Here is a 15,998-nt window from a genome sequence, read left to right as displayed (position 1 = left end):
TTCATCACTTGATGCCATCAAAAGGAAAAGTCAAAATCGATTGGATGTCAAAGATGACATGCACATTGCCATGTCAACGACCACTCCACAATTTCAACTTATTATTCAAGCTAAACAACAGCAGCCTTCTCATTCAAATTTATTTTTGAGCAGAATCAAAGTTTACTTTTTGTTTTATTTGCACAATTTTAGTTTATTTCAATTTTTATCAAGAAGTGACCATTAGTTTTTGTTTGAAAAAAACGAGAGCGAGAGTGACATAATTCTTTGTAAAGATTGTTTTTATATTCTGTCTACGTGAAGGAAATCCATTTCCAATACAATAGAATAAATTGTCTGCAAGATTTTTTGTGTATGTTTTTAAGCCCATTTTTCTGGGGAGGGGGTCCATAGCTTTCATCAGATTCTCAAATGGGTCCGTAACCCCCAAATAGGTTAAGAACCAGTGGGTTAAAAGGCATCAAACTTCATCTTCTCCTTGCTACCCTTGATGGTTGACAAACTTTGACCAATGTTATGTTGATTCCATCTATTATCCTTGAAACTACTGGCGTTAATCTGTCTCTTTTACCTTTCACAACTCTGCAGTTGGCAGTCATTTATTATTAAATTTACTTATGTAAAACTTCACTTGAGAGGGTTATGTTCCTTCTTGGCTGCAGTGATCACATCATTACCTATGCCCAGCAAAGATGGAAGGAGGTTACGTTTTCATCCCTATTTGTCTGTCTGTCTGTCTGTTTGTCTGTCTCACTTTGTGCAGGATATCTCAAAAAATTATCGATGCATTCAAACAAAACTTGGTGGGTAGGTTGGGTGTGTGAGAAGAAAGAGTAGATTCAATTTTGGTGAAGATCCGGATAAAGATCTGGATATGAGAATTTTTAAGTGATTCTTCACCATTGAGAGATGGGGTTAAAACAATATAAAGCATGACTTTTCACAAAAAGTTAAAGACAGATTCAAAGGAAACTTGGTGAATGAGTTGGTAAGGTGACAAGAACAAGCCCATTAAATTTTAGTTAAGGTCCGAATCTAGATCTGGCCTATCATGCCGAGTGCCCTTCCGGTTTTAAACATGTACGTACATCCCCTTGGTAGTATTCAGAAACTGACCAAGGCACTGACTTGTGCTGTTGAGCAAGGGAGATTGGATTGTTCTGAAATCTGAAAGCTCTCTCACAAAATGCTTCATTTTCTCATTAGCTGCCATCATCGTCAAGCCTACTATATTAGATAAGGCAATTAATAAGTATTTGTGTGTATGCACGTGTGTGTGCATCCATGTGTACATGTGTACATCTGACAATGAATGCAAAAAACAGAGCTGGGCCGATCTTCACCAATTTTTTCATACGTGTTGGTTGTATGTATGGTCAGGTCATGGGCACAACCCTCACTCTCACCTCCACCTCCTCCTCCTCCTCGAAGAGGGGGGAGACGATGTACAATTTTCGCCTGGACACGTACTACAGTGCAAGTGGTTTACTGACCCCTGCTGCAGATAGAGGAAAATTTTAGCCATGACAAAATATATTTACCCCACTCCCACTAACCTTTCCACCCTCCCCCACATGCCAAGCTGCTCCTGAAATGAGTGGGTGTACAATTCCTCCCTCCATACAATGTGTTCTATCCTTCAGAAATTAATGGCTGAATGACTCGTACATCCTGATCCTGGTACACTGTGTTGAAGTGTTGAGGAAATCAGTAAAAAGCAGTTTCTATTCTCTACCTGCAAGGCAAATTCAACTGACTGGAACCTGAATTTCCTCCCGATAGCCAACAAATGCTGTATCTTCAATGAGCTTTGGACCAATGTTATGCTTATCCTACAATCATACTTTTCAACTCTCTCTTCACCAAGCCTGGTGGCATCTGCTGAAATCTATCTCAGGTAAATCTATTTACACAACTCACACATTCAGCATGCTGCTCTCAATAACAATCTCTCATCTCCCACAGGAGGGACAGAGTCGTATCTTGGGTCCAGTCTTGTTACTAAGCTACATAAATGACCTCTTACAAGTTCTAAAAAAACAAAACCCTTTGTCTTTTTTATGGATGTCTCCAAACGGCGAAATATAACATAACAACCAAATAAGAGGCGAGCAGCAACTGCATCACATTCTTCTGATAAGGAACCAATTCGATTCTGCTCTGACAAATGGAAACATGTCTTTCAATCCTGACAAGTGTCGCAGTCTCAACCAGTCAGTCTGAAACAATCATTGAATGAACCGTGTCCTTATCTATTTTCATGGTCAGCCACTGAATGAGGTTCAATCTCTTGATAATGTCAGCCTCGACATCAGTCATGAACTCTCCTGCCTTTATGATGAAACAAATATGGCCTCCAAAGCCAGCCACAGACAGGGTTTCTGTTGTTCACAGAACAACAAATCCTTTGTTGTTTCCAGTAATTATTTGACAAAAAATCGGAATAAATAGAGCCTATGAGGCCTTTCTTTGAAGCTCAAGGGGTATTGTTATCTTGTGTGGGCTGGTGCCCCTGTATCACTTCTGCCACTCTGAGATCCAGTGGACTCTAAAGCTCTCAACATTGTTGACCGACTGTGATGGGCCTCAAGAATGACTCTTCTTACTCTAATATCACATATGGGTTGGTGGGCTCTTTTTCTATCCTCATCTCCTTGCTCTCTCAGTCCTCCAACATCCCCTCCATCACCCCGCAGTAATTCTCCCTTTGATACACTCCCAAAATTCAAGCCTACTGCACGACTCCACCCGTTTGAGCCATCTCCAGAAAACAATTCTACAAAAGTGAGCAAAAAAGAACAATCACCCTCTTCCTTCCAGGGCTGAATTAAAGTAGTGCACCACTTCCTCATGTTGCTATCCCCATTTACCCTCCATCACCCATCCATCTTACTTGCAAGTTACTATGTTTCCTATGCTTAACTCTTGCCTCATATCATGTCATTTACTCCCTTACTTATGTCCAACTGTGATTCAACTGCCACATTGTCATTACATTTCCATTTTACCCTCTATCACCTCGCTCTTCCATCCAAGAGCTGAGGTTTTGAAAATAAATAAAGCAAATAATGCCTCTGGCCTTCGGCTGTTGAAGTATGAGAAAAATGGTAGACAGCCAACACCTCACATTGTTCAGAGTACAACGATACAATTTTTTTTTTTATAAAAGAGAGGTAGAAAATGCACTCTCACATGCATGCACAGGTAGGCCCAGGATGGGGTTGATTACCTGAAAGATCGATCCCATTCTGCATTCATTAATTCACAGAGCATATCTCATACCAATGCATCAAGAAATAATTTTTCCTCTTCCTCATAAATCTACATCACATCAAAGGCAAAGCAAGGACTGTTGACTCACCTGTAGTATTAGAATATTTCCCATCATTGCACGGGATACAGTCGAAGCAGCAAAAAGGTTGACCTTTCCGAGCCACTTTACGTGTACCCGGTAGGCATGACTCACTGCACACAGAGCGAGGTACCTGCACATTAAGATGCACACGTGTTAATGGCAGCATCATTTAGCTTGAAGAATTGGTTTCCAATAAGCTTCAAGAAGAACAATTTCAAAAGTGCCAAATACTGGCATTGTTGAGAAGTGTATTTTGGTTCATAATAAGCAAATTTCATCACACAGTGAAACAATGAAAACAGTGCCAGAAGAAAGTATCAGAGGAGGGTTAATGTGTCAACATTTTGAACCCTAGTTGCCGTTTTACCAGCCGCTATTCAAACCTCATTATACCCGAGCGGCTGGATTTTTCTCCAGGGAGCACAGGTGGGGGAGCCAAAAGTCCAAGGAGCTCAGGGTTCAAAGGAGAAATGTTATCTTGTGTGAACACACAGAAGAATACAAAGATATACAGTGCAAGGAAGGTTGGCACAGATGGTTATATTGTTACAAATCTGGCAGCCATGAGCACACAACAGCCAGAGTCCTTATAGCTCAGTTATATCGGTAAGTGTGTGTTTCTAGTTAGAGTGCCGTCCCTAGTCTAATTGGAATTAATTGTACATGTGCTGCGGAGTTATTTTGATAGTCAGGATTTTCTTTGACATTTTCACATCACTTACAACTATAAAAACACCTTTGCTCCATCCTGAGGCCATAACGCTCGTGGTGGGTGGAGTCCGATGTGCCAGTCGGTGTGAATTCCACGCCAAATAAGGGCATGAGTCCCTGTTTTCCCAATGAGCGACGTGCACGAAAAGCCGAGTCGTTCAGCCAATGGGAAGCCAGCGCAGAATACTGTTACTCAACTTCCTGTCTTAGGGGCAGTCCTTTTCAGGAGGGCGGGGACGCTACACGCCCTTCACCCAATGAACGGAGGCCACAGAGAGCTGTGGCCCCTCCCAACAGAGGAGGGGGATAATTGTCGCTGCGACTCTGCGGTAGAGAGCTTTTTGGGGCCTGGCTTGTTTTCCTGTCTTTTTCTGCCTTCTGCCCTGTCCATCCGTCCTTCTGAGAGTTGGTTTTGGTCTGCCGGATCACCGCCGGATCGCCTGACCTTGCCTGCTGGTGCTCGCTGCCTCGTCCGCGCTTACGCTGGTTGGCATCCGCCCTTCTCCCTCAGTCCTGGGTACTTGGAGTGGCATCTTGGTTAGGGGTTCGAGTCCCACTGATCCAGGACGTTGAAGACCACACGAGGTGGACAGGTCCAAGATAGCTCTGGTTTCCAGCTCATCTTCCCTCGAGCTGGAAACCTCGAATAAAGACCTTGAGGTCCCTCTTCTTTTGAGGTATTTGTGTGTGCGTGTGTGTGTCATTGGGCCCCATCTATAAGTAGAAACTGTTAAGTGCCTGTTTTCCTTGTACATTATTTGCCTTGCTTTAGTCATGATAACTCTGCTCTTTGTGTGTTCCCCTCCCTGCATATTGTAAATAAATATCCATTTTGTTGAATGTTTCAGCTCGTTTTTGTGTTTCTTTCATTGGCTTAGCAGGGTGCGTGTTGAGAGATTTGGAAGCGGCAAATTGTACATTTGGGCGGGGGCTCTGGTATGGGAATTAAGTGTGCATGCACTGCGAGGTAAATTTATAGATAGGATTTTTACACTTATAACAACAACAACATGCCTTCACCTCACTTCGTCAACCCGACGTCATAGCGCCCGTGGTTGGCGGAGTTCAAGGAGGGACCTTGCGGCAGTTCTCCACCAATCAGGAAGATGCGAGCAAGTTTGCGGTCGGTTGGCCAATGGGCGCAGAGCGAGCCCCAAGAGAAGCAGAGCCTCTTCGGGGGGTGGGGATCAAGATGCCCCGACACGCCCCTGACCAATCATGGAGAGAAGACCGATTTCCCCTGGCGAATGAGGGGTGCGGAGAGGTGAGACACGTTCCCCCCGCCCCCAACACCAGAGAGAAGAAATAGACGGGACATCGTGGTCATCTTGCTTCTGGTCTCGTCTTGTCACTGGCTTCTGGTCTCGTCTTGTCACTGGCTCTGGTCTCATCGCGTGCCGGAGGAGCTTGCTGGAGCCCGACGCTGCCCTCCATACCCGGTGCTTGCAGCGGCATCGAGTTGCATGTTCAAGTCCCGCTGAGCCAGATTGTCATGGGCCGCACAAGGCGGAAAGGTCCAAGATAGCTCTGGTTTCCAGCTCATCTTCCCTCAAGCTGTGAACCTTCAATAAAGACTGCGGCCATCATTTCTTCTGGGTAATTGTGTGTGTGTCCGTGGGGCCTGTCTGATAAGTAGAATTGCTAAGTGCTTTTGCTGTACATTATTTGCATTGCTTAGTCAGATAACTGCCCTTACGTGCTCCCCCTGTTCCCCAATTATCATAGTTAATAAATTCCCCCTTTTGTGGAATGTCCCAGCTCATCCTTGTCCTTTCCACCATTGGTTTGTCGCGCTGCGAACGGGAATTAGGAGGCTTCATTGTTGCCATAATCGTGCAATCGGCCCGGCAGGAATCTGGTACTCTCCGCTCGGGGTACGGCTCGGATCCAGCTCAGTAACGGCCCGGATCGCGCAGAAGAAATAGAGGAGAAACTGCAGGAAATTTACGAGCACACACACATAGAGCAGGTGAGGGACAATGGGGTTGAACTTGTGGAATGTCTCCTGACCCGGTTTGAGCATCAGGTTAACCTCCCTCAGGAACAGAGGAAGATGGGAAGCTCTCTCGAAGCAGATCGCGACGACGCGAGTCCGGTCGGGCTGAACGAGGTTGAGCAGGTGAGTGATGTGATTGCGTACACGTGGAGCTTGGGGGGTACAGAGATCCCGGTACCCCTTGAGTAACACGAATCCCCGATGTGATTGTCCGGAAGTGTGTGGTGAAGTGTATGAGTGGTACGAGTGTGTCGAAATGTGTGTCAAAAGCTATGCAGAATGCGAATGTCATGGCATGCGGGAGTGCATGCGAGGAATTGGTACATGGACCGATCCAGATGGGAGACACGAGTAGAGAGTCTGGAAGACCACAAAGGGTTAGTTTGGCTGCCATGCCAGGTTCGCGCAATGGCGCATACGGAACCCATGGCACATTTCGCGCATGGCCTGCTTGCGCGCGTTTTCGCGATCCAGCCCGGAAACGTTCCACGTTGGACACAAGTCGGCTGCGTGGACCTCGAAAATATAGGCGTTTGTTGTGGGAATGTGGAACGGACGGGTCCACATGGGAGCACGTGTGTGAAGCTCCACGTGCTGCATGCCGCGTGTTCTGTTCGTGGAATGTGCGGAGCGGGTTTCCGGGACAATACGCTCGGGCTGGCCTGCACGGGAAACCGCGCAGGTTCGGTGCACGGGTGAGGTCACGGGACCTCGCAGCACGAGTTACGGGTGAGTGCCGCACGTTGGCTCGCATGGTGGACCCCTTGAGAGTGAGCACTTGTCACGATGTGCAGGGTGGCGTCATGGATGCATGTATCGTCCATCGGAAGGGACAAGCGAGTGAGCCGTGCAAAAAAAAATAGAATAAAAAAGCCTCATTCCAAGTACACGGCCCGGTAGGTATGTGGTAGACATCTTGCTTGGGCATCGCAGCAATAGCTTAGCAGGATGGGTTTAGCTTAGTTAGACCGGCCACATGGGGGCATGAGCCATCCTCCATGGGGCCCGTGGAGTAGTTCGTGGGAATTTAGGTTAGATTTAGAATGATAAATGGATACTGGGAGACATGAACAGACATTGAATGTGTAGTGGGGACGTAGCTTAGCTATGTAGGTTAAATGGAACATTCACAAGTATAAGGGACGACGAGGGAGCACGAGATAGTTAGGGGAACATAGGTAGAGTGTGAATTGGAAAAGTAAAAAAATGCGTCCATTGAGTGAATGTGGGACAGCGGGCCCAAGTGTGAATGGAGTGAATGTGGAATGTATGGTACGAATGAATGAGTGGGGGGAGGAGTGAATCCCGCCCAAGTTACCCCGGGGTCAGTGTAAGGTTAGTTAGTCGGTTAGTCCAATTTACCAAAAGGAGGGCGTTTTGTCGTTGGTGTGGAAAGAAGGCTCGGAACCCATTTGGAGGGATGCAGGAGTCCATGGACCGGCTGGGAGCATGGCTGTTGAAAGGTGAGTATCGAGTAGAGGGCACGCCGGGCACCGGACAGTCGGCCAGAGTAGGCCAAGGGTCCAAGGGACCGGGATAGTGTAGTGGGCACAGGCGACCCTCGGAAAGGGACCCGGAGCACCAAAATGACACGTGGGCATGGAAGCAGGGCAATGCCAGGAAGGGAAACGCCCCCGCATTCATAGGGAGCATGTGGGCTCAGAGACAGCCTCAGGGCCAGGGGGTGCCATGGTTGGAGTTCGGCAGAGGGGGAATCCCTGCCAATTGAGCCACGCTGCCCAGCCATGAAATTGTGCAAGGGCACAAGTGAAAATTTGCGGGCAAGGCCCAAAATTATAAGGGACACCAACACAGGCGATGGGAATCATGGTTTTTATAACCTATAGTTTAAAGAGTCAGGCGTTTGAAAAGCCCCGGGGATAGTTTAAAGTTTAATTTTAAGTTAGGGTAGTTAGGAAATGTACCCCTTCGCACCATCCATCCCTTCACTCTCGCTAGGCCACTGGACCCACCTTGGTAAGATGGCTGAAATCTGTAGGAGGCTATTCTGAAGCTTCGTTGGGTCTCGAGACAGGACACTAGTCTCTCCCTTATTCCCCTCCAAAAAAGGAACTTAGGGGTTGGGAGTAGGCTAGGTTGACAGGATAGGTTAGCCGGACAAAGACAGAAAGGGGTTAGGGAGACAAAATTATAAGAAACAAATAAAATCAAAAGGGACTAAATTTTGTTGTTTTGTTGTTTTGTTGTTGCAGACGAAGGGAGTGGGTATGGACAAAGAAAGGCAAAGGCGATAGGGAGGCAGTAGGGTAGGTCCGAGCCCATTTTTGGAGCAGCTGCCACCACCGCACTCCCTCCACAGAACCTTACGGACCATATCAGAGGCCGGCCAGCTTCATATGCTGGCCTGTTGTGCTACAGTCACTGGTCCGTACTTGCCTTGCCTTGCCATGCCCGATTTGCCTGCCTTTGCCATAACCACATGACTGCTACCCTTGTTTGCATTGCCCCCGTGTCCACCATCACCATGGGTGCCAGGAACATCAACCACAGTATTTTGCAAGGACTGCCCTGCAGGTAGCCACATCAATGGGACTGCATTGAGCAGCCCGTGCGTTCGTTTGTGTCTTTGCATCCATCCATTCCACTCTGCCAGAGACTGCGTTTGAGCCGCAGAACTGTTGACTTTGGTTGTGACTTTTTCTTCTCCAGATCACAAATCCTGGGCCATGGTTAGTGTAAATATTAGTTTAGATTGTAAATAAGCTTAACCCACCTGTTGTTTGTCTTAGCGCCGACAATTTAGTTAAGTTGTCTGTATGAGTCTGTTAGTTTAGTTACGTAGCTCACGAGGTTAATTATTTTTGGGGCACAGATAAAAATGTTGTACTCAGGGATCCACAGATAAATCGTACTTGGGGGAAAAACTTACACATGCTCTGGGGACACGCAAATTTGACGACTCGGGACAAGTCTGTAAAAAGAGGAAGGGGTAGTGTTACAGATATGGCAGCCATGAGCACTCAACATTCAGGTCCCCATCGCTCAGTTAATTTGATAAGTAAATGTGGATAGATCGCTCTCTTTCCCCTATGTCTCATGGGAATTAAATGTGCATGCGCTGCGAGGTTATTTCCGATAGTATTTTTACACTTATAACAACAACAACACACCTTCACTTCGCTTCCTCAACCCGATGCCACAGCACCCTCAGTGGGCGGAGTTCAAGGTGGGACCTTGCGGCGGCTCTCGACCAATCAGGGAGATGCGAGAAAGTTTGCCGTCAATCGGCCAATGGGTGCAGAGCAAGCTCCAAGAGAAGCAGAGCCTCTTCGTGGGGCAGGGATCGAGACATCCCGACACACTCCCCGACCACTAATGGAGAGACAACGAATTTCCCCTGGTGAATAAGGGGTGCCGAGAGGGGAGACACGTCCCCCCCCCCCGCCCCCAACACTAGAGAGAGAAGAAATAGATAGGACGGCGCGGTCATCTCGCTTCTGGTCTCCTCTTGTCACTGGCTCTGGTCTGGTCGCATGCCGGAGAGCGTGCTGGAGCCCGACGCTGCCCTCCGTACCCAGAGCTTGCAACGGCATTGAGTTGTGGGTTCAAGTCCTGCCGAGCTGGATCGTCAAGGGCCGCACGAGGCGGGAAGGTCCAAGATAGCTCTGGTTTCCAGCTCATCTTCCCTCAAGCTGGAAACCTTCAATACACGCCACGGCCATAATTTCTTCTGGGTATTTGTGTGTGCGTGTGTGTGTCCGTGGGCCCCGTCTGATAAGTAGAGTTGTTAAGTGCTTTTTGCTGTACATTATTTGCATTGCTTAGTCGGATAACTCTGCCCTTACATGCTCGCCTCGTTCCCCAATTATCATTGTTAATAAATTCCCCTTTTGTTGAATGTCCCAGCTCGTCCTTGTCCTTTCCACCATTGGTTTGTCACGCTGCGAACGGCAGTTAGAAGGCTTCATTGTTGCCCTAAATGTGTAATCGGCCCGGCAGGAATCTGGTATTCTCCGATCGGGGTACGGCTCGGATCCGGCTCGGTAATGGCCCGGATCGCGCAGATCCTGCCGAGGGTGAATTTCTCGGGTAGTTTGGACGACGTGGGTATTTAGGTAAATTGAAATTGGCAATCGACCCGATCCCACGTGGTCGACCTATTGGCGATCTTCGGTCTGATAAGGGACCCATCGGCTCTGGAGTTATCCGGGGTGCCGACTTATAAATTCTGGGTGTTCGGTGGAGCCGACTCTACTGCTCCACATTGCGGTCATGCTCGCCACCGAAACTTGGCCCCACAACAGTATTAATGGATTGTATTCCTTTCCATCAAATTGGCCCATTTTCTAAAAATTGTTATTTCTCGGTTATTAGTGCACGGAACCAAACCAAACTTGACAGGTGTATTCTAGAGACCAATTCCCAGTCAATAACTGAAACCAAAGTGCAATTCGTCCCTTTGGACCGAGAAACGGCCCTTTCGGCCAATTTTCTTAAATTTATTTTAAAAAAAAATGCGCTCGTCAATACCCAACAGAAAATTAAGTCGCAAATGATGAGATGAAACGAGCCTCAATCTTGTGAGTTGTTCTGGTTTCTTTTTCTGATGAGATGAAAATCTTACCAAATTTCAAAACTATGTGTCGTCCGTGCTATCGCTCACCTGAGAGTTGTACGAATAAAATCCCACGGGGTATGTTCTCAATTCGAACTTGTTATTTATCTATTTATTTTAAGTTTTTGCCGTTTTTTTGTGTTTTTTGTTAAATATATATATATTTTTTTCTTCTCCTCAGGGGAGTAGGCATAGGCTTGGTTATAAATACACATCAACCACACAACACCCCATGACGAGACCCCCACCAAAAGCATTCCATACACATCAACACAATCACCCATCAATGCACAAACTACCTAAAAGTCCTGTCAACATCTTTATACCCCTCTATCTCCATAACTTCCAGGTACGTATCTAATTCCAATTTAAACTTATCTACTGTTTCTGCTGCCACTACCTTTCCAGGGAGCCCATTTATAGACAGGTACTTTCATGGTTTAAACAAATGTTTCCTTTTATTTCAAAAATTACATCCTCACCCAATACCTCTGAATGTAGTATACAAATTGGTAACCTTATGGTCATACTAATAGCTATTCAAGTATCTCTCATCCTCTATCACAGGAAAGAGAAAGCCACATCATTTTCATGATTTATGACATGGTATATGCTTTTTCTTCTTCTTCTTAATTTGTCATTCAGGCAGAACTCAGACGACACTGATCCTCAGCTTCCATTCCTCTCGATCAAGCATTGCGGTGTGTGTTTCCTCTTTCTCCAGGCCCGTGTTCATATTCAACATGTTAAGGTAGCTGAGAGCTTGGCTGCCCAACTTTGGCCTTCCATGTTTTGGTGTCCAGAGTACAAGCTTGGATACAGATACGTTTTTGCAGCGGTAACAGTGCCCAGCAATCCTGAGACGCCTTCTGCTAAGTTTAACCAATAGCCTTGGAAGAGAACCACATATGCTCATTCTTTGTCCTATGTTCAGACCAATGGACATTGAAAGATGAACGAAGAAGTGGAGTTTAGCATCCATCAAGTCTCTTCTCATGGTTCGCAGTGAGGTTCCATGCTTCAACACGCGATTCAATCAACAACATGAGATAGGTCGAGACCATTCGGCACATCATTACCGTGCCATATTAATATCTCAGAGTTGCATCGATTGTGCAGAGCATCAGATCAAGTTGCAGCCATATTCTTCACAGGGCACGCAGGTTTGAACATTGCAGTTTGAGAACCAACGATGGACAGATTGCTACTCCATCACAAGGTGTGATTGGTAGGGCAGGTATATTAAATTTGCCAGGGTGCCCGCACAAAATTGGCCTCGTCTTTCAAAAGGCACCATTGGCACTGAAACTGGTTGTTATGTAGACGAGGCAGTTACTACTGGATGTTAATCATCACACTGAAGGATGACATCCTCCCCGATGTAACACCCTGGCTGTGAAACATCAGGATAACCGTTTACAGTTTGGTCAGGAATTGAACACAGACTGAACAGCTTCATTGTGGAACTACACTCCTTATGAGCTATCTTGACTGCCTGCATGAGGTAGTGCTCTTTATACGGCTAACCCCAAGTAGAGATTTTTGGAAGGTTAGCATCATACATACATACATATATTAGGAGAATGCGCCACAGCGCATCACTGCGTCCACTTTCCGCCGGTACTCCAGGGGTGTCCGCAGATGCCTGGCCTATCCCCATATTTTAGGGATAAGACATTCCAGGCACCCACCCGAAGGCACCGCTTCAGGTTAACCCAAGGAAAGCACCATCTGGTGGACGACACCACAGCACCACACCGACACACACAACAATGTTTTTTTGCGGGGTGAAGTGTTTTTTGGTGGCTGGAGTGTTTGCATCAGGGAATGGCCTAATAATTTTTTGAACATTCACTGGGTCTTTAACATGTAGATATGACAACCAGCTTTCCATCCAGTAGTTGATGTGTTCCATGATTCCTTTTTCACTAGCACTGGAAAATAATTTATTTAAATCAATCAAACCTGTCAGATATCAAACCCATACCAGAGAAGTTGTAGGTGAACATAGTACCAACCAATTGAATTTGCCATTCTCAAAAATTTCACAATAAGTAGTCTTTCATGCAACGTTTATGAAAAGAAAAATCTTACATTGCGTCGTCCATTGCTCCAAACAATTCCACTCAAGTTGATTTTCATTTGACGTTCAGGTGGCAAAGACGAATCGAAAATACCAACAATAGCGATCTTCATTGCCCCCTTCCCATCCGGTTTCCAGTTCATGATCTCGTACACAGCAGGAGGGTCGCCGTTTTCATCAAAGGTTACAACCTCCCCCAAGTTGTTTATGAAATGTACATTTTGCAGGTACAGTAGCAACTTGAAAGAAAATGTAAAAAAAAAATATATATATATATATATATATATATATATATATATATATATATATATATATATATATATATATATATATATATATATATATATATATATATATTTATATATATATTGCAAAAAACAACAACACCACTCCTGCCTTTCCCTTCTTTATCTTAAATCCCAATATGTTATACTTTGCTATAATTTGCAACGAATGGAAATATAGTCTCAAAAACAGGAAAAGTATTTTAAACAAACTTCTCGCAAATTACAATCAGCTAAAATGTAAGTCATATAGATTAAAATGAATTTTTTTTAAAAAAAACAACATATTCAGTCATGTACCTGCCATGGCTTGAAATGGATCTTGGCACCGCAGGAGGAATTCTCAAAAGGTCCATCTCCGCCAACACAGGCGCGCATATTGTGCAGAGCGTGTGCTATCGCATAGACAGCTACATAAGTATTGTATGTGACTCGGAGATCTGACACGTCCGTGAATGCAGACTCCACCTGGTGTAGGTCTTCCTTGCCCGTGCATTCTCTGGTCTTCATTCCCAAGGTATCCCAACTGCAATTGAATGTGTTTTCCCAAAGCTCGAACAAAAAGCCATTATAGGGTTCGGCTTCTTCAGCACTAGCATCGATGCCATTCGGAGGGGTATTTGAAAAGGGATAGGTCACATTGACTTGGGTTACTTTTGTGAAATGCATTGCAGATTTGTTTAGGGTATCTTCGTCGACCAGCGATTTTCGAGATATCCTGTCAATGATGTTCATGTTTTCCGATTGTTTTTTGACATTCAAAAAGTTTTCCCAATGACCTTTGATGACACCAGAAGACATTTTCTGTTGTGTTGACAGGAACAACGCATGTATGATATCTCTATTTGAGAATATTTTCTGTTTTGCGATTGAATCATCACTATATTTATTTTTATGACTTCTTGAGTCATTCAAATTTTCAAATGGAAGCATTGCCTTAATCAATGCACTATTATTCATAAAATTTATCTCATTTGTGATGTTTGAGATGTTGCACAATGTGTATATTTTTTGACAGAATGAATTTGATTTCTTGCACAAATCTGCTATTTCATTCCTCACATTAGAATTTGTGTTTCTTTGTTTCCCCATCATGATATGTTCTGAACGTCTTGGAAACGAAAGATTGGCAACTGTCATTCGCAAACTTTGACTTGGTAGATATTCAAAGATATCCAATTGACATATTTTCCTCATAGAAAAAGGAGAACACTGTGGTCGCAAATTTGTCAGAAAGTCATGAAAACCTTTCACGTGTCCCCGTCGTAATCCAAAACCGATGGTACCTTGAAATAGATAAGAAAACCTTGAAGTTTTTAAAACAGGTGAGCTCGCCCACGCTTCACTTGCTACCCAAGTTTTACCACTTACATTTTGGTTTGCCAGTTCTTCTGCAAATGTAATCAATTCATCTTCAGAACTAAAGATTACAACAACCTCAGCCCCGCTTTTCTCTACTTCTTCACCTGCATGATCAGAATTTGTAAATTAGATCTGGACGGTTTGAAAACCATGCACATTTTACAAGATCAAACATTCAAAACAATACTGTGAAGTTTGTGTCCAGTTTTGTCTCATTACAGTTACTGAGATAAATGCAACAAGTAATTTCAAGGTAATTATCACTTTAAACGATGTACCTACCTAAGTGATGAAGCACTTCCACATCATGTATCATTGGGAGATTTTGACGAAAAGCAATGCAAAGACCTTTTTGCTCCACCTCACTTAAGAACTGAGCAATTCCTTGCTGACCATAGTCATCACTATTTGCCAAAGCCCCCAAGTAGAGCCAATCAAAATACAACACCAAATGGGCCATTGCTGTGGCCTGGTAGATGTCACTTGGGATAGTTCGTAAGAAAGAAGGGAATTCTCGTTTATCACTTAAGCACTTGCAGGTGGAAAAATAACTGACCTAAATATGAAGTATGCAATTAGTACAACTTTTAAACTGTGGTTCAAGGCTAATGGAGGCATTTGCACATGATCACATATAAAAATTGGAAGACTTCACTTTACATACTTGAACATTAATACATATTGGTATGTGGATGGAGGGATCCATAGCTAGATTGCATTAAGATGTTGGTATTGACTGTGTGAATTGTTTAGCTTAGATTTACTCTTGTATTGGATATCTGTAGAGATAGGTCATCTTGTTAATCACACACCAAGGAGGTAGTGATTGCAACACTTTAAAGCAGAAAGAGTAAAATTGTATCATGTGAAACCTCCTGTGTCAGGCGAGGTCAGGTGGAGGACTTGGGCACAAAGGCACACCAGAAAGCGCTACATACTATACTTTCCATGGTACATATCACAAACTGGTTGGTGGAATGCAAGCCATGATGGTGAAGTCAACTGCAGATCCTTGGAGAGGGGTGGCACGACAGAGCATTTGATACCACCCACCAGAGGTGGCAGCAAATGATGGCTCGCCGTGTACTTCGGGTGGACCAGAGAACCTACCATGCAGAAGGGCAGGGCCTCTGTGAAAAACCATGAGAGCAGTTGGAGTCAGAACTTTGGAGAGCCAACATCTTTCCTCCCTCTCTCTGGTCACTGATGATGTTGAGCAGTCTGATCTCTCTCACACATCCTCTTCAGGCACTCATAGCCATTCGTAATCATTGCCATTATGCTCCAAGCCACCTTTTGCCTGTGCCATGCCAACCTGCACAACCATACCACCTACTCCAAGCCAACCTTGTGCTTGCCTGCAGTCCTCACCTTTTCCCATTTTTTGAATGAAACTGTAATTGCCAGGGCCATTAGTGAGTTAGGCCTTATTTTCATTATATACAAGATTGTTTGTTTCTTCTTCCCCTTTCGTGTGTCCTTTAAAGTGTACTTGTACATTTCATACAACTTTAAAGTGTACATGTACATATAATATAACTTTACAGTGGATGTGTACATTTAATATAATTTTAAAATGGATGTGTACATTTTTTCTTTAATGTGTATGTGTACATAATACCTTCATAAAG

At 44.7% G+C, this 15,998-nt stretch overlaps 1 protein-coding gene across 1 annotated transcript in view; it reads right to left on the bottom strand.

Annotated features, from left to right (window-relative positions):
* Window positions 1-15,998, bottom strand: part of LOC147035763 (extracellular calcium-sensing receptor-like) — a 46,300-nt gene that overhangs the window by 8,376 nt on the left and 21,926 nt on the right. Inside the window, exons 3-6 of the mRNA XM_085869372.1 lie at window positions 14,650-14,923; window positions 13,306-14,471; window positions 12,733-12,960; window positions 3,362-3,485 (exon numbers count right to left, since the gene is read on the bottom strand). Of these exons, the coding sequence (XP_085725498.1) occupies window positions 3,362-3,485; window positions 12,733-12,960; window positions 13,306-14,471; window positions 14,650-14,923 (1,792 nt within the window). The remainder of the gene's footprint in view (window positions 1-3,361; window positions 3,486-12,732; window positions 12,961-13,305; window positions 14,472-14,649; window positions 14,924-15,998) is intronic.

The sequence above is a fragment of the Eptatretus burgeri genome, chromosome 1 (genome assembly GCF_056783735.1).
Source record: "Eptatretus burgeri isolate ZD-2024b chromosome 1, Ebu_testis_v1, whole genome shotgun sequence".
Classification (NCBI taxonomy): domain Eukaryota; kingdom Metazoa; phylum Chordata; class Myxini; order Myxiniformes; family Myxinidae; genus Eptatretus; species Eptatretus burgeri.
Note: the sequence above shows the minus strand (reverse complement) of the source record. Positions and strands in the feature narration are given on the sequence as shown.